At 40.5% G+C, this 17,979-nt stretch overlaps 2 protein-coding genes across 8 annotated transcripts in view; one reads left to right on the top strand and one right to left on the bottom strand.

Moving 5' to 3' along the window:
- Window positions 1-3,127: 3,127 nt before the first annotated feature.
- The window catches only part of TOMM70 (translocase of outer mitochondrial membrane 70), a gene marked incomplete at its 5' end in the record, with an annotated part of 41,738 nt that continues 26,886 nt past the window's right edge, over window positions 3,128-17,979 (top strand). For 2 of the 4 annotated variants that reach the window (XM_082221009.1, XM_082221007.1), the window contains 3 exons: window positions 3,128-3,244; window positions 4,845-5,032; window positions 15,837-16,166. In XM_082221009.1, the coding sequence (XP_082077135.1) occupies window positions 4,988-5,032; window positions 15,837-16,166 (375 nt within the window). Of the gene's footprint in view, window positions 3,245-4,804; window positions 5,033-15,836; window positions 16,167-17,393; window positions 17,652-17,979 lie in introns of those variants that run through there. The other 2 variants (XM_082221008.1, XM_082221010.1) reach the window with 2 other exon arrangements.
- On the bottom strand, window positions 7,437-17,642 carry LNP1 (leukemia NUP98 fusion partner 1). Of its 4 annotated transcripts, none has more exons than XM_082221048.1 (4): window positions 17,511-17,642; window positions 14,542-14,799; window positions 8,312-8,563; window positions 7,437-7,756 (listed from the first exon to the last, which is right to left on the bottom strand). In XM_082221048.1, exons 2-4 carry the CDS (start codon window positions 14,683-14,685, stop codon window positions 7,604-7,606), a joined length of 549 nt encoding a protein of 182 aa, XP_082077174.1. In that variant the 5' UTR covers window positions 14,686-14,799; window positions 17,511-17,642; the 3' UTR covers window positions 7,437-7,603. The 4 variants fall into 4 exon arrangements, with proteins under 4 accessions (XP_082077174.1, XP_082077172.1, XP_082077175.1 ...); XM_082221046.1 differs by lacking the exon at window positions 17,511-17,642 and adding an exon at window positions 15,636-15,830; XM_082221049.1 differs by lacking the exons at window positions 14,542-14,799; window positions 17,511-17,642 and adding an exon at window positions 17,123-17,254.

Here is a 17,979-nt window from a genome sequence, read left to right as displayed (position 1 = left end):
AATAGAGGGAACATAGGATGCTGCCTTGTACTACCAGCAGTCTGTCTAGCTTAGCATTGTCTACACAGACTGGCAGCAGCTCGCCAGAGTTTCAGAAAGGGGGTCTTTCCTAGTCCCACCTGCATTTTCTGGAGGTTGAACTTGGGATGTTCTACATGCACAGCAGATGCTCTGTCACTGTGCTATGGATCCTCCCAATGGGTCCCTGGAACAAAATGTGTTATTTGTTTCTTGAAGGAGCCTTCAGAGTTTGCGCTTTTTAAACGGGACTGCTTAGAGTGAGTGGGTGGGTGGGTGCTGGATGACAAGAAAGCAGTTGGGTTCCTTCATATATACGGTATGTATATATGTGTGTGTGTATGTGTGCACGCACGCACACAAGCTTGTGGGGTCAGTCTGGGTGATACTCTGGTTCCTTTCAATTCTTGGGTTCCTTGATCTCTGGGCATAGAGGTATATAAAACCAAGCTTGCCAAACCAGTTCCTTTTTCAAGGAAATGGCTTTGGTTCTGTGTGCCAAATGGGTGAGGGCTTTCCCCACCCATCTCATCTGGCTGGTATGTAGAAGGATAGTCAAGCTGTGGGCAGTGAGCTGGAAAGAAGATAAAGCAGAAGAGAGAGAGAGAGAGAGAGAGAGAGAGAGAGAGGTGTTTGCTCTTTGCTGGACTTTGGGGCTTCCCTGAAAGCAAGGGGAAGCAAGATCTATGAGGGTGTTAATGCTGTGAGCCCTTCCATCCTATGCTCAGGTTGTGTTCAAATAAAATACCTTAAAAGACAGCAGAGTCTCAGCTGACTTTCATTCCAAAGAAACAGAACCCTGGGTAAGTGTTGGAACCCCTAGAGTCTCTCAGTGCTCAGAGAGTGGTGATGTGCATCCAGTTTTTCCAGATTTTTTTTTTTCTTTTCACAGCCAGCATTCTCAGTTCACTAGTCAAGCATAGTCTTCATTGGACTGCTTTGTGGGGTTTCCCTCCCCCTCTTTTAGAGTTTTTATAAACACTGTTTTTTGTACTTCTGCACACCTCACTGCCCTAAGGATGGTGGTGTGCTGCTCTCATGTCTGGTTGCTTGATACAGTTTTGGCTACTTAAGCAACAACACTTGGGGAATTCAATCGGAATTAGCATGCAGAAAGATGGTGGTGGTGATATCTCCTTCAAGTTAGACTCTCTTCCTTCAAAACTGGCCATACTCCATACATAAATGCGTCCTGGTAAAGCAGACAAAATCCCACTCTTTAATCACCTTGATTTTGTGACGTAAAGGGTGGTATATACAAAAATCAATTATGTCACCAAAAGAGAGGTCCATTGTGATCTGGTTCTGAAGCAGCCCATTTGCCATTTCAGCACTTGGGAAACTCCATTAAAACATTCAGGTTTTAATGACTTTCTGAGTGACTCAAAAATCTCACAGCAATCGAAATAAATGTCACTGTGTGCTGGAGCCATATTCTGCAGGTCACAAGCAGAGACTGTCTATAGCAGAGGCCATGTTCTGTCACAGAAAGTTGCTTATCTGCAGTTATGTAAGAAATCTGCTGCAGAAGTTCCAGACCTGCAGCTTTAAAGATGAGTGCCTGGAAGTAAATAACTCCTTGTCAGCAATGCCAGCTCGAGACATTTTGCTGCCTGGTAAAGGACAAGATGACACCCTTCTCCCATTCCAGAAGCTGACTGGTCTGGCAGCTGAATCTGATTTCAAGTGCTGGTGACAGGACAATGCCCTCCACTGCACTTGAGGCAGCAGTCTAGCTCAAGGTAAGCTGCAGGGCATATAGGCAGCTCTGACTTGCCACCTCTCCCTGTCCCACAGCCTCTGCCGCCTGAGACAGCTGCGTTACCCTACCCAATGGTAGGACCGGCCCTGCTTGTCAGAGCATACAGGGGGACAGACTTAGAAAGGGCAGTAGGGGAAGATAACCCAAAAGAGCAATTTTGCATAAATTACTCCTGTCCCACATACTTGTAGTCCTCTGGTAGTCACTTGCTTATATTCCCAGATATTAACCTTATCCCTGCATACTGGAATGTAGGAAGGGCGAAGTCACATCACTGGTGTATCTAGTTTAGTATTGTCTCTTTTCAGTGCTAAATGCCGAGATGAATTCCCCAAATACACTTTTCCAAAATAGTTTATATTTACTACATTAGGTCTACTTAGTATGATCTTCTTTTGTATGTTCTCTCTCTGTGTGTGCAATACATACAAAATTTAGAAATAGAATTGAAGGGCGGGAAGGGACCTTGAGAGTCATCTAGTCCAACCCCCTGTAATGCAAAAATATTTTTGCCCAACATGGGGCTTGAACCCCCCAAGACCCTGAGATTAAGAGTTTCATGCTGTACTGACTGGGCTTTTAGTATGTGCATGCAGCTATATAAATTGAACTATTATTATTATTATTATTATTATTATTATTATTATTATTATTTCTATACTGCTTTATATTTAAAGAAAAAAACGGTTTACATAAAATAAAACAATCCAGAATATAACAAAGTCAAGCTTCAAGAAAATTATTTCAGATCCTTCTCTGTGATATATGGCTTTCCCCATATTTTTTTACCTTCTTAATTTACATAGCTGCCCCATAGCAGAGGTACTCTAGGAAGCCAGTATGGTGTAGTGGTTATAGAGTGTCAGACTAGGACCTGGGAGATCAGGGTTCAAATCCCCACTCAGTCATGAAGCTCACTGGGTGACGTTGGGCCAGCCACAGCCTCTTAAGCTACCTCATAGGGTTGTTGTACCCGACCAGAAAAGCCATTTTAGGCCGCATCTGCACTATACATTTAAAACAGCATCTTGCCGCATTTAACAGTTATAGTTCCCTCAAAGAATCCTGGGCACTACGGTTTGTAAAGGGTGCTGAAAGTTGTTAGGAGACCCTTATTCCCTCACAGATATCAAAGTTCCCTCAGAAGAGGGATTGATCATTAAACCACTCTGTAAATTATAGCTCCACACCCTTAACCAACTGCAGCTCCCAGGTTTTTTTTGAAGGGGGGCAGGAGAGCCAAAACTATTGAAAATGCTTGCTACTGCTCTGACTATATACTGAGGATATGGGCTTCGTCCATTGTCTGATGACATCACTGCTGAGTTAATAATTCTGCTGATGCAGGCCTCCTGTGATCTTCATCACAAATGTGACAATAACTTGGCTGTTTCAACAACTCTTAACAATGAGGATGGCTTACAGAGAAAAGAGACTTCAGACAAAACCTGTTTTAATAATAAGGTAATCTCATCTATTTAGATACATTCTGCATGTGAATGTGGCTAAGACAATGCACAGGTAGATACCAATGTAAATAATTCTTACCATGTGCCATAATCATCCCATTGAAAACAGAATATACACTAAAACTGTTTAATCAGCTGAAAACCTCAAGGTAAAAAACAAGTAACATGATTCAGTCGTTATTTGAAAATAAACTCTGAGAATTTTTCTCATTGCAAAAGACCAGAGAAAGTTTCTCAGTTCTATTTCTGGGTTCATCAGGCTGCTTGACATACATAGGCTACTTCATGAATAAGTTTTGGATATTTTTCAGGAAACAACCTGTCCTCTGAATTATTATTGTGGCTTACAATTTAATAGAGTGGAGCTCAATTTATTTCCCATTGAAATATGGAGATTACAAAGTTGAACATAGTGTGGCAAAATGTTTCCTACACTGCTTGATACCCAGTAGGTTGTTAGGTCTAAAAATGTCCAGCAGTGTAAGTAATTCTTTGACATATATTATTAGTCACTCAAGAAATTCTTCAAAATTAGGTCTTGCCTTCTGGAAATGTACTAAAAACCAACCAACCATCTTTTGGTTATCTTAAAGGATATATATATAAAATATTTAGGGACCAGGCAAAATCTTTTCTCTTCTCCCAAGGATCACAAGGCAGTTAACAATATAAAAACACAAATATATATAATAGTAACAAATAGTAACAAATGAAACAATACACCCCTCCCCCAGTTTAAAAGGCCATAGATTGTTTAATTAGGCAAAGACCTGGGAGAAGAAATGTTAAAATGGAACATATTCCTTGCTGTCGTTTGCCAAGTAATGTTTAGTACACACAAGTTATGCAGCTTTGAGTTCTGATGTTTCATTAATGACTAATTATGAATTCATTAACATCATGTCATGACACCATGAGCCAGACAATTAAAATGATAAAGTGGTTGTTTTTCTCTTTGAACATGAATTTTGCAAACTTTTCTTTAAAAGAAATGGATATACCGTACATTGGAGATTACATGCTTTCCAAAGTAATTAGGGACATCATTGGCTTAGGTACAGATGAGATGAATACAGACTTTACTATGCGTTTGCCACACATCTACTATGCATTTGTCACACATATGCACCTGATGTGTGATAAAGTCTTCCTTACCACTCCCAACCAAACCACCTAGTGAGAAAGCTCATTCCAGGATAGTTTGCTCATAGACTTTGTGTGGACTTTGGATCCGAGTCAAAAAGTGGATCATAAATCCACTATTTATTTGATTTAATCCTTAGTATAGATGTAATGTTCATTGCTGCATTGACCAAATGCTTTTGAAAGATCATGTTGAAATAAATTAAGAACCATTAATTAAATTAAATTACATTCATTATATAAAGATTTTGCATTACAGTATTCTTGTCTCCTGCTTTTGTAAAATGGCTTACCATAAGCAACACTTGATCATCTACCAAACATTACATATCTATCTTTTTCAGAAATATATTCTTAGTGGCTGTGGTTGTTTATGTTTGTATTTTTGGAAGGAAGTCATTCTGAAAATAACTACTTTTTCAGTTTTCTCCCCATCTCCCTGTTTTGCTTAGCCCTTAAACGGAAGGACATCATGAACAATGAATAAAGAGCAATGAAGATTTTCTGCAAATGGTGGTGGAGGAAAATCTGACTCCTACTGAACATCTGTGTGATTGGCAAGTCAAAACACCAATGCACTCCCCTCTTGGGAACAATGGAGAAACCTACTAAGCAGCAGATACACAAAATTGAATCCCAGGTAGGTGGGGGGGGATTGTTTTCTGTTAAATGACACAAATTATTTCTGGAGATGTACTAACAACATATGCTGTCTTTGAAAGAGATTTATTGTTGCTGTATGACAAATAGCCAGACACAGATGCTGTATTGGTCCTCTTAAAACTTTTGTTTAGAGTGTATACAGTACTTTACAAAGAGGACGTTGACATACTATCTCTCCTCCAGTAATTTATGTTGCTCAGAACTAGTCTTTGTTATTGAGCAGAGCTGCTCAGATGTGTGTACACAGTTCCCAGACTTAAGGGCTGTCACACGGAAGAAAGAGCATGCTTGTTTTCTGCTGTTCTGGAGAGGAGGACTTGTACCAATGGCTTCGAGTTACAAGAAAGGAGATTCTGACTAAACATGCGGGGAAACTTTCTGACAGTAAGAGCTGTTTGGCAGTGGAACAGTCTCCCTTGGGAGGTTGTGGACTCTACTTCCTTGGAGGTTTTTAAGCAGAGGTTGGATGGTCATCTGTCATGGATGCTTTAGCTGAGATTCCTGCATTGCAGGGAGTTGGACTAGATGACCCTGGGCACTCTCTTCCAACTCTTAGATTCCATGATTCTATGATTTTATCTTCAGAAAAGTAGCTCTCTTCTCTGCATAGTATGAGGGCACCTGGGTGCACAGCAGACCCCACACAGAACTATGCATCTGGGAGATATTGAGCTTCATTAGATGTCTAGAGGTTCTAATGTCCTGAGAGAGGGAACAAAAAAAAAATTTCTTTCTTCACTTTCTCCATGCCATGCATAGTTTTATAAATTTCTATCATGTCACGTCTCACTTGCCTTTTCTCTAAACTAAAAAGTCTCAGTTGCTGCAAACTTTCCTCATAAAGGAGCTGCTCCATCCCCTTAATCCTAGCTCTCTGCCTGGTTCCCTGTAACCTCACTTCTCACAGGGAGGGAACCGCCAGAAGGTCCTCGGAGCTGGACCTCAGTGTCTAGGCTGAACGATGAAGATGCCAGTGTTCAGCAGCTGTGAAAAAGCTGAATTCCGTGCTAGGGATTGTCAAGAAAGGAACCGGAAATAAAACTGCCAATATCATGGCATTAAACAAAAATGTGTACGGTTCTAGTTGCCACACCTCAAAAAGGATATTACGGTATAGAGCTGGTAAAGGTTCAGAAAAGAACAACCAAAATGGTTAAGGGGATAGAGCTTGTCTGAAGAGAAGATAGAGTAGGGTGTGTTGAGTGCGTGCAAATGCTAACCTACAGTACAAAGGCTAACTTTATATTCACTACTGCAACCACTTTTGCCTCTAGCCACAACTACCCAGTGGTCTATGGCCTATGGCATGTTGCCTAGAAGGGAATATAGCCCCTGGGCTGAAATAGATTCCCAACTCCTGCTTCATAGACTACTCCTTGACCCAAGCCCATTGGGTGATTTATATATAAAAAAATAGTTTAGAATTTAAAAATAATATGAATTCTGGAAAGTGCCACAGACTGTTGGGAAGGGGTACCATAATGTGATCGGCGAGACAGGAGAATAGCAGTGGAAACATATGTTTGTTCTAGGAGAGGGGTATGAGAATGTGGTAGAAAAAGAAGAAATGAGGCAGCAGAGATGTGGAAGAAATAAAAGAAGTGTAACAGGTGACCCAACAAGAGGTTGTTTTTTTAGACTTTAGATAGCTTCAGTAAAGTTTTGGTTCCCTTTATATAGAATTTTAAACATACAAAGCAATTTTATTTATACATTTGTTTTGGGTGGATATTTAAAACGTGTGTTACTTTTATACAAACAGAAAAGAACAAGGTTTGACATTGAATATCCAGAATAACTCTCAATTTGTTTTCATACAGTACATGACTATATACAGGTGTTTACAATACAGTCGTACCTTGGATTCTGAACGCCTTCTTTTTGCTCCCGAATGCCGCAAACCCAGAAGTGAGCATTCCGGTTTGTGAACGTTCTTTGGAACCCAAATGTCCGACGTGTCTTCCAATTGGCTGCAGGAGCTTCTTGCAGCCAATCGGAAGCTGTGCCTTGGTTTCCAAACGTTTTGGAAGTCGAAGGGATTTCCAGAACGGATTCCATTCAACTTCTGAGGTACCACTGTATTGTTATCTATGAAACTTAAAATCATGCAGCACAAGTCAGTAGTCAGTAGGTATGGATGATTCTTCCTCTTTCATGAGCCTACTGCTGAATCTGTGCTCAGCTTCCAACTTTAACAAAAGCCATCTTCATATCGCTTAGCACAACCATCAAGCCTTTCATATTTATATTTGTGTTTGTAAATTAACACATTGAATGGTTGTCTGACAATTTATTGCTCACTTTTGTTAGATAAATGTTTCTGATTGAATGTAGTTTTTTTTAACAAGTCTATACAAACAGCTTCAAAGGAATACAAAGTATTTAAATTTTAGCATTTATGCTTTGTTCTACTTATATAACACTTGCAATTTTAGGGAATAAAAACTAAGTGTCAGAATCTATTTTATACTGTCATTTCTTTAAAAAGTCAGTCTATCCTAATGGATGCAAACACATTTCCTCTTTATACCTGGGTATCAGGAAATTATTAACTATGTTTCCCTGCTGCAAATTCCGTGTTGTGTTCTCCTTCAGCTTGCTCTCTCTTTGGCTCCTTCTTTTCTCCCGCTTTCTTACGAGACCTGCTCTTGGGAATATGCAGTTTTTCTCTTTCTCTCCTCTCTTTCATCCCTTCAGGTTCCTGAAAGAAAAAGAGCACTGAAAATTAATTTAATAATCTGTCTGTGGCACATATATGGTAACTGAGTTAATGTTCCAATTATTAAATACCATATTTTTTGCACCATAACACTCACTTTTTTCCTCCTAAAAAGTAAGGGGAAATGTCTGTGTGTGTTATGGAGGGAATGCCTACGGGTGGCATGCCTACGGATATTCCTCCTCTAAAAACTGCGTGCGTGTTATGGTCGGGTGTGTGTTATAGAGCGAAAAATACGGTATTTTTCATATTGATTTACTATAAGTTTAAATATAATATAGGGACCTTTAAAGAAACACAACTACATTGTCAGACAGCTGAGTAAAATAGCTCAAGATAGCTGGAGAAGCCATTCAAATCTAGCTGACATCATGGCTGACCCAGACCAACTAATTATTCCATATTGATATGAAAGTGGAAGTGGTGGTGGTTGGGCTAAGCACTTTTTATATCCGTTCCACTTCACCACTTGAAAAGTATAAATTGCGTAAAATTAAACACATTGTTCAATTAGCATATACAAATGGTTGCACTTACCAAAGAAACTGAGCGCTTGTTTTTGAAATGCAGTTGCTTCTCAAAGGATTCTGAAAATTCCTGTATGGAGTTTGATCTACTGTTTGGTCCACTTGTCCCCTGGGAAGAATTACCATTTGAGGATTTTTTGCTTGCCTTCATATGACAATGGCATTTTGTATCTTGATCTTCTTGCAGTTCTTTTAGGTGGCCTGAGGATGGGATCTTGGTAGAACCATGAAGCCTTGTCATATGGATGGAAGAAAGCTTGGCCTGTAAAAAAAAAAAAAAGAATCATTATGCAATAAAAATAAAAATAATCTTTATGCAGAAATTTGACACAAAATAGGTTTTATTACTCTATTTCATCCATGATATGAAGTCACACACACGTGTGTGTGTGTTTTAAATCACATGTCTACATTCTTGAAGAGATGTAGATCTCTGGCTGTTGCTACATACTGTGGGGCAGTCAAAATAATACTTTCCTTATGAACACGGTTTTTAGTCACCCGCCTTGACATAATGAAATAAATGATAAATGTATATTATTTATCATTTCATTTGTTATGTGTAAGGAAGATATTTTTATTGACACGCACTGAGTTCAAATAAAAGAAAGTAACTGCCTTCCCCACACCAGCCCTTTATCTTTATTTTTCAGCATTATTCCTGCTTGGCTGCTTTTAGGTAATTAGGAGGTAGCCATTTTTTTAGAAATCTAGTGGCACAGTTAAAGGCTGATAACCAAATCCCCTAATGGTTTACAGCACAATCCTATATGTACCTTCTCAGAATTAAGTCGCATTGAATATAATGAGTTCTACTCACAAGTAAGTGGATATAGGGTTGCAACCTTTAGTCATAGCAATATTGTGCCAGAGTGGAAATGGACTCATTATTTTTCAAGGACCTGGAATCAGCTACTTTCTTACCCAGTGTCCAAGCATACTTTGAGGTTGGTTGTTCTTCAGATGCTAGATTGAGAAAAACTCTTTAGGCCTCATCTGCACTATAAATTGAAAGTGGTATCATGGTGTAGTGGTTAAGAGCGGTGGACTCGTAATCTGGGGAACTGGGTTCGCTTCCCCGCTCCTCCACATGCAGCTGCTGGGTGACCTTCGGCCAGTCACACTTCTCTGAAGTCTCTCAGCCCCACTCACCTCACAGAGTGTTTGTTGTGGGGGAGGAAGGGAAAGGAGAATGTTAGCCGCCTTGAGACTCCTTAAAGGGAGTGAAAGGCGGGATATCAAATCCAAACTCTTCTTCTTCTTCTACAGTCCATCCCTTTTCCCAGGGATTTCTGGGAATTGTAGCTCTCTGAGGGAAATTGGGATCTACTAACACCTCTCAGCACCCTTAACAAACTACAGTTCCTGGGCTTCTTTGGAGGAAGAGGTATAATATTGCTTCAAAAGTACAGCGCAGATGAGGCCATAGACTGATATCTGACTGGAAGTATTTCCTTATGTACCTTTTTCATGGATTATTGCAGCCATCCAGCTATTGAATTCAAATGAAAGCCTTTCTACAGGAATTTCCTGCCAGGATTTTTGTCAGATGTCTTGGACTTCTGGCTAGGAGCAACATTCTAGTTTGTAATATTTACCTCCCATATGTATTTTCTCTCCTAATGTTTTTAGATCTGGTTCTGTAAGTACCCTTGATCAAAATGTGTCAAAGCTTGAGAAAAAGGATAGTTTTTATGTGACAGCTGAATACAGTGACATTCATCTTTTTAAAAGTCATTATTTATTGATTTAAAACCTCCAACATTTAATACTAAAGTTCTCAGGTTGTTCAGGTAAAATATGAGAACAATTCAGATAGAAGGCATTCTGTGATAATGATACAAAGTTCTTACTGCGAGGTTAGGTTGGTCCTTCAGTCGCTGCTGTATTGGGAATTCATAGGAGCTGTCCAAATGAGGGTAATGTAGTATAGATGCAAGCTCACTAATGTCAGCTATAAAAACTTCCCAAAGAAATGGACTATTTGCAGTAAGGAAAGTGAAAGAGAAATGTGCCCAAAAGTGTGGAATGAATGAATAACAGGAAGGGGTATAAGCACTCCACAAGCAAATCAGGATGAATGCTCAATATTGTATAAGTTTACTATATAAAAAGATCAGAACACATGTTCAATAACTAGTTGATATAATTTAATTTCCACATAAGCTCTGTGCAAGCAAATCAGGATGAATATTCAGAAACTAGATTGAAGAGCCCTTTGTATTTTCCAAAACCCCAGCCTTAGCTTTAATAAACTCCTTCCTTAATTTGGGCCCACTGTGTTGTGGTGACGAGACACCAAAGAGCAGTGCTTGCCCTATTGTACCTACCTATTCGTTTCATGCTACTGAGAGAGAAAAACCCAGGATCCTGCTATGTTACCCAGCAGAGACTGGGGAGTACAGAATTAATCATGTTAATCATACAAGCTGTTTCTAAATTCCCTTTTCTAATCTAGCATCAGGAGGCCCCAACTTTAGGAGAACATGCATACAGGAATCAAAGCCACTAACAGCCAATTTTATGCAAGATTCCCTTGTGGGCCAATAGAAATTGATGGCACCATCACCAATGGTTTGTAGGGAATCACAGGGAATTCCATTTTGCTTTTGGGTGGCAGGGGGAGGAAATACAGAAACCTCTAACAACTTGAGAGGTTATCTGATATAATGAAGTGGGAATTATATGCATGTATCTGTATCTGGAAAGCCATTCAAAGAGCATGATTTCCTGTCACAAGCTTTTAGTGAATTGTTCCCACTGTGACTATGCAGTGAATATTGATCTGATCAATAGAAGCACTCCTTTAGGAAATGGGCTGTAAATGAGTTAATTGAAAGATTCTAGATCTTCTGATGTTTTAAAGGCAAGTTATAATTTTAAAGAAGGTACTACAGATATGGACAAGTAGATTTAACTGAATTATTTATAACTAAAACCAAAGAGGATAAGAGGCTGAGGACAAATGCTGTAATTTCACAGAATAGATAATCTAGTTATTAGAGTACAATGTGGGTATAAAGAGAGGCCCATTTCCCTCCTTGCTGTTCTGCTGATCCTATGAAAGACTTTTAGTATGACAATTAACTACCACAGGCTGTAGCGCTGGTCTCTAAAAAGGATTTTGAAAATCATGGAGGATGCATTTATAGATGTTAGACACGCTAGCTAAATGAAACTTCTATGTTCAGATTACGTATACCTCTGAACAATTGATGTTAGGGACATTTATGTCCATTTTGTAAGCTCCCAGAGATATCTGGTTGGTTGTGGCTAGGAAAAAAGTAGTGGACTGCATATATAATGGGTTGTTTTCACATTTACTTTACTCTAGAATTGTTATCATTTGTTCCGCACTTTTTATGGAAAATCCAGACAATCACATGAACAAATATGTACATTATAGTGTTGTCTGTTTTGTCCTCCATTTTCGATTTGTGGATTTTGAAGTTTATTCAGTGATGACTGAAAAAGTACTATTGAAGCTTATTAGCACTCATGCACATTTAATTAAAATCTTCCAATTTATATGTTCAGCTCTTTTAATGCTTCCTGTTAACCATGGCAGTGGATTTTTCATTTGTATATAGATTTATTTATGTTTCTATATAAAAATAACATTCTAAAAATAGGATGAAATCAGTCATTAAAGCCTTCTTTAGAGCTAGCAATTAAGAGAGGCCAATCAAGAGGCAATTAACAGGTTATTCATCAGTAATTTTGTTGCCATGGTCATCTGGAAGGGACAGAAAGAGCAAACAAGAATCTTTTAATTAATGTAGCAAGAGATCTTTGCTGATATTTACAATACTTTTAGTGGTTGTTGTATAAGGATTTTGCCATGGGGAAGAGCATTGCTTCACAATATATTACTATATTAAGTGCTGCATTTTAATACTGTTCTTAGCTGACAAATAATGCCGTAGCAGTGTTATAGGGTTATAGTGTGGAAACTGGAACTGGAAAATGCCCTACTGCCTTTACTCATCAAAGGTGACACAGGTGCTGGGTTTTTACCAGAGTAATGAATATATTTTAAAATGTTCAAAAATAGTGTCAGAATTGTTTTTAAGTATGACATACCTTAAGCATTTGTATATCATTTTTTAGTAGTCACTCTTGATGTAAATTAAATGAATTATATTTATATTCTCTCTCTCTCACGTGCTCACACGCGCGTGCGCGCACACACATTGTATGCATTAAAAATAAACCTACAAATATAATTGTTCCCTAACCTTTTGCATTAGCAATTTAAGCACAGCTTTGTAGAACATCATTTGTTTTAGTAACAATTTTGGGATTTGTTCAGCAAGATTTTAGAGCCAACGGGAATTTTGCTCACAGAAAGTGAACCTATGTGGACTCCAATACTCTTACATCCACACATTCTTCTTGCCCTGTTCTCCCCAGATGGAAAATACCAAGTACCCTAGCACAGTACCAAATTTATCTGGAATCTTACTATTAGATAGAAAAAGCGGGATGGATAGTGGGTGGAATGGTGAACTGTCAATTGGGCACATGTTGGAACAGATTCAAAACTCCCCCTGGTGATTCACATCTCATCACACTTTTTGCGAATCCAAAAGTTTGTGTCGATCCTTAATGAAGTTAGGTGAATGCAACAACTTGGGAAAACATAAAGTGTTTATTTTAGCTAGAGTCATTGTCTATTTTCAAATTTAATTGACCAGTAATCATTTTGTGAATTTGTTAAGTAACTTATTAACATTTTCCCTAGTGATTCCCATACACCATCACCCTCAAACAGGAGCCAAAACAGTGAGAAACAGGGGCAGGGGTATCACCATGCTTGAAGGAATCCTAACTATAACCCCCCCTTTTTTTAATTAAGCCTGAGGGACCCAAAGCCATATAAAGCCCCAGTGAGCATGCTCACTAGCCACAGAATGTTGAGCATCAATTGGAAAAGAATAGAAAACAAAGGTGTGTGTGGAATGGAATGGGTGTCCTAGGGAAGGCCATAGCTGGCTGATGCACACCCTGAACAGGAACTCGGTTAGGAGGCAGAGATACATCATAATGTTTTGTTGCACTTGTATATGGTAATATGAACTTGGAGATCCCATGCCTATCGGAAAGGCAGTGGAACTGGACCACCCACAGAGAAAGCCAAAAGTTTTGTATACCCAAAGGACTCTGCTGGTATACAGAAACATATTCTTAATTAAAACAAAAAGCCAAAACAATCTCCACCCCCCCCCTCTGCAAAAGAAAGCCTGATGGAGACTGAGCATATTCATTGCCTTCCGGGATCTAGGGAATGCTGAGGTTATTTCAAGGTCAGCTGAGAAAAAGATAAACAGAAGGGAGAGTGGCTTGTGGTCAGAAGATGCATGCTGTGAGACACACCTCTTCCCACCCAAATCTCCCCTGCTGTAGTTCAGGATTCTTTAACCTATTAAAGAGTTCTGATCCAACTGAAACTAAATTAGTTGGGGCTTGTGGGGAGATTTATAAGGATTGGGGGGGGGGTAAACCTTCCTCTGCCCCAACATTATTTAATCATGCCCTCTTGCAAGGATCTTTTACATGCAAGGGATGGTATGCTTATGGAAACATAGACAAGGGACTGTGTTTGATGATCTTGTTTTAGAGCAATTCATGTAGCCATGGAATTTGCAATGTGCTATGGGAAATTTCCCAGCTCCCCACTAATTCTGTGCAGACTCTGAACTTCCAAATAAATAAACAAAATTTGAAAATACAGTAACTAACACAGCCAGAGCGGAACTTAAGGCACCCTCCTATTTCACAGTGAACTTCATTAGTAAAAGTGAAAGATTTATATGATCTGAAGAGAAACCAGAGTATTTTCACAACAAACTTCATACTGACTTTTCTTCCATCAGCTCAGATTCATACATACAAACAAAACATGTCCATTAATTCTGGCCGTGCAAATTTGACTCAAGGTCTTATGGGATAAAAACATTTTCTTCATTCAATCCTGAACAATTCTCATGCTTGAGTTCTACAATATTTTCATCTATATTTTATTTATTAGCTCTGGTTGTAGAAATTTACTGTATTGACATGGATGCTGAAAAGCATTTAGGATTCGCATCTTGTTATGTACAGTATTGGATTTTAAAAAAATAAATAAAACCACCATCCAATAATTTAACCATAGGTCTGAAGTACACAACCACAGGGCATGATCCTTTCTCTCCCATTTCTCTGCTTTCTCTTCACATTCTCTACTTACGGTCTTACCGGAAGAGAGGCTCTCCTTTCACTCAGCGATCTTGTCTGCTGCTTCCTCTGTGCTCTACTCTCTCTTTCATCAGTCACACTATGGCCCCAGAAACTACTCATCCATTTTGCAAAGGAAAGATCATCATCCTCTTCATAGTCCATGTACAGACGGGAAATATGTATGTGAAACAGCACTGCTGAATTATAGCCACACAACTATGAGGGAATAGTGCTGTAATTTCAAATTGGTCCCTTCTATTTAGAAAATGCTACCACCTAAAAGCAACCCAACAAATATATATTAGTCCAGCGCTGCCCTTGGTCTTGTCTATATATGTACAAGCCAAGCCCTGGTAATCTATTTTAACAATTGCTACTTGTTTCTAACCTTTCCATTACAGAAATTCCCAATGTCACACACCCTGCAGGGTGGCAAGAGAACTGGGCCGCCTGCTTCATAGTCTTGCTGTTGAGTGCACCAGCTGTCAATACCAATGGAGAGCTTTCCATGATAACATGCCTGCAAGGCTCAGGCTGTGATTTAGATCTGGCTTGCAATTTCAGGAAGCAGAATTGATGTATTGACCATGTTCAGGAACTAGCACAGTATAGATCTTAAATGACTGTACAAAATAACATGTTCTCTCTTCCAGTATTCAAATTACACATTGCATCTATACAAAAAGGCTCTCCTTGGAAGATTCTAGAATTTGGCTAACACTACATTGTGCCAACCAAAGACTGGTTCCAATCTGCCACTGTATGTGCATTTATACATTTATTATTCTTATAATTATGTTTCATGATATATGAATTGATATTTCCAGAACAGAAAAAGTGGTCCACCTGTGGAAAATATAAACACAAACAAAAATATAAACACAAACTTTTGAAATCTATATGTCTAGTATATAAACATGCAAAACATTCATCTGACCACACTGTCTGGTGAAGAAACCATATACATTTATAACAGACTGCTTCCTCCCTCAAGAGACCATCAGATTAAATCAATTGCTGGGATGTTTAGGACGAACATGAAACAGGATGTCTTAATTAATGATGATTAACTTATGAAGCCCATAGCAACAGGACACGGTAAGGGCTATTACCTTGGTGAGCTTTAAAGAAAAGGATTAGACTTATTCTCCATAGGGCTATGGTTATTATCTCAGTCATATATATTTTACATTTTCTGATTTCTTTTTAGTTGTTGATAATGTAAAAAAAGTTCCAGGGGAGGAGGCTAGAGAGTGTGAATTCAGATTTTATAAAATAAAATCTGAGAGATATCTTCTTCTTCTTCTTCTTAGGAGAGCTTCACAGAAGTATATGCAATGGCAGATTTTACTCTTCCACCATTAAGACCAACAGCAAAGACACCATCAATGTTCAGTGTGCATCTCCCACCAGTGAAAACATCAGCCAGACAAGCACCAGCACCCTTGTCGACCACAACTCCTTCTCATCCAACTAGAGGTTCAAACAAGCATGCCCCATCTTCTTCCGCAATAACAAAACCTGTTTTTCTTCCTCCACTGCATTCTGCAGGCAAGAAATTGGGAGGGAAATGCAATGTGCTCCCTCCACTAAATGCTGCAGTCAAACAAGCGGAAGCAACACAGGAAGCATTTTGTTTGCAGGTGAGCAGCCATGTTGGTCTTAAAACAGTCACTTAGTTGTCTTGTTCTGGTGGGTGTACCAGACAATCCAGCGTCACCAGACAAATATTTTTCAAATTTGTCATCTCCAAGCAAAAAGTAGAAGTTTGAATGCTGTGGGAGACACAGTAAAATAAGTTGTCAGCACAAACACCCTGGCATTAGTACACCAGTTAACACTTCCCATGACTGAATCTACAAAAGAGAGCATTGAACCTCTTGATGAACTGCAATTCAGTAGTTTCATGTTGTAGCCTTCTTTTGAAGTTCTTACGTTTGTACAGTGGTACCTCTGGTAACAAACTTAATTTGTTCCGGAGGTCCGTTGTTAACCTGAAACCGTTCTTAAGCTGAGGTACCACTTTAGCTAATGGGGCCTCCCGCTGCCGCCGCACAATTTCTGTTCTCATCCTGAGGTCAAGTTCTTAACCCGAGGCACTACTTTCGGCTTAGCGGAGTCTGTAACCTGAAGTGTTTGTAACCCGAGGTACCACTGTACTCACCAGTTGCCAGGTTCCAACTGGGTGGGGAGTGGGTACATGATTGTGCAAAGAGTTTTCCATGCACCATTATAAGCTGTTTTCATACTAGAGTATATTAGATGGAAGTAGAGGTTGCTGATGTGATCCCCACAAATGTTCATTATTTTATTGTCTGAATGAGGTTTTTGTTGATGTGATTTTATTTCATAATTGTAAAAAATGTTCCCATTTCTATATGAGTTTTGCATATATACGTATGTATTTATAGATATACATACACGTCTAAGATATGTCACGTATTAGCAAGATGTACATTTTTTCATCCCTGCACGAAATGAAATTTCAGTAACATTCCCTTGCGTGACTGCACAGTCCTGCATTGCAAGTAATTGGACTAGATGATTCTTAGGGTCCCTTCCAACTCTGCAATTCTACGATTCTGCATTCTCCGCTTACACCGCTTCCCGCCAGCAGGTGGACGGACGGGTGTTCCTCCTTCCTCCGCCTCTGCCCTGTCTGCGCTTGCTCCATCTGGCCAGCAGGTGGCGCTGCAGCCTAGGACTTGCTGGTAATGGAAAGGAACGCGGCGAGCGGAAGCTTTAATAGGCCTCCTTTCCCGTTATGCCCCTCGTTTCCGTTGACCCCTCGCTCTCCCTTTCTCCTGGGCTGATTCGGCGGCGGCCGGAGGAACAGCGGCAGTAGCTGCTGCTGCTGCTACGGGGGGATCATGGCCGCCTCGAAGCCCGTGGAGGCCAGCGGGGGCGGGAGCGGCTCGGGGATGCCGCGCTGGCAGCTGGCCCTGGCGCTGGGGGCGCCGCTGCTGCTGGGGGCCGGAGCCCTGTACCTGTGGGGCCGGCGAAGGCGCGCCACGCGGGGCGGAGGCAAAGGGGCGAGCGAGAGGAAGACCCCCGAGGGAAGGGCCAGCCCGGGGCCCGCCGACGGCTCAGGGGCCGGACACCCCGATGGCCCCAGCGGGGACGAGATGGTGAGAAGGGCTGGGGTGACGGGCTGAGAGGAACGGGGCTCGAGGGCGGCCGTTGGGAATGGAACGTTGGGGAGGCGAAACCGTTGGGAGGCGGCGGTTGGCGGGAGGCCGGTTGGGTTCCAGCAGCCCTCGGTTGTGTGGAAGGGCCTCTCTCTCTCGGGGAACGCGGAGGGCCAGACCGCGCGGCCCCTCCCAGGGGCTGGCGGCAAAGACACCCAGCCCATTGTCGCCTCCGCCAATCCTTCCTCACCTTTGGCTGGGCGGGAATGATCGTTGGAGTTAAATGTACGTAGCGCATGAGGGCCCTCGTTTCCTCTGCCCTCCCCGA

This window comes from Podarcis vaucheri, assembly GCF_965113315.1.
Source record: "Podarcis vaucheri genome assembly, chromosome: 4".
NCBI lineage: Eukaryota > Metazoa > Chordata > Lepidosauria > Squamata > Lacertidae > Podarcis > Podarcis vaucheri.
The sequence above is the reverse complement of the archived record's forward strand: the minus strand, read 5'-3'. Positions and strand labels throughout refer to the sequence as shown.

Bases quoted from the DNA above. Each gene is read 5' to 3' on its own strand.
- LNP1 (XM_082221048.1), bottom strand. From the start codon at position 14,685: ATGGACTATGAAGAGGATGATGATCTTTCCTTTGCAAAATGGATGAGT. The intron at 8,564-14,541 runs GTAAGACCGTAA...TTTTTTTTACAG, and splicing joins AAAGGAGAGCCTCTCTTCCG to GCCAAGCTTTCTTCCATCCA. The intron at 7,757-8,311 runs GTAAGTGCAACC...TTTTTCTTTCAG, and splicing joins ACAAGCGCTCAGTTTCTTTG to GAACCTGAAGGGATGAAAGA.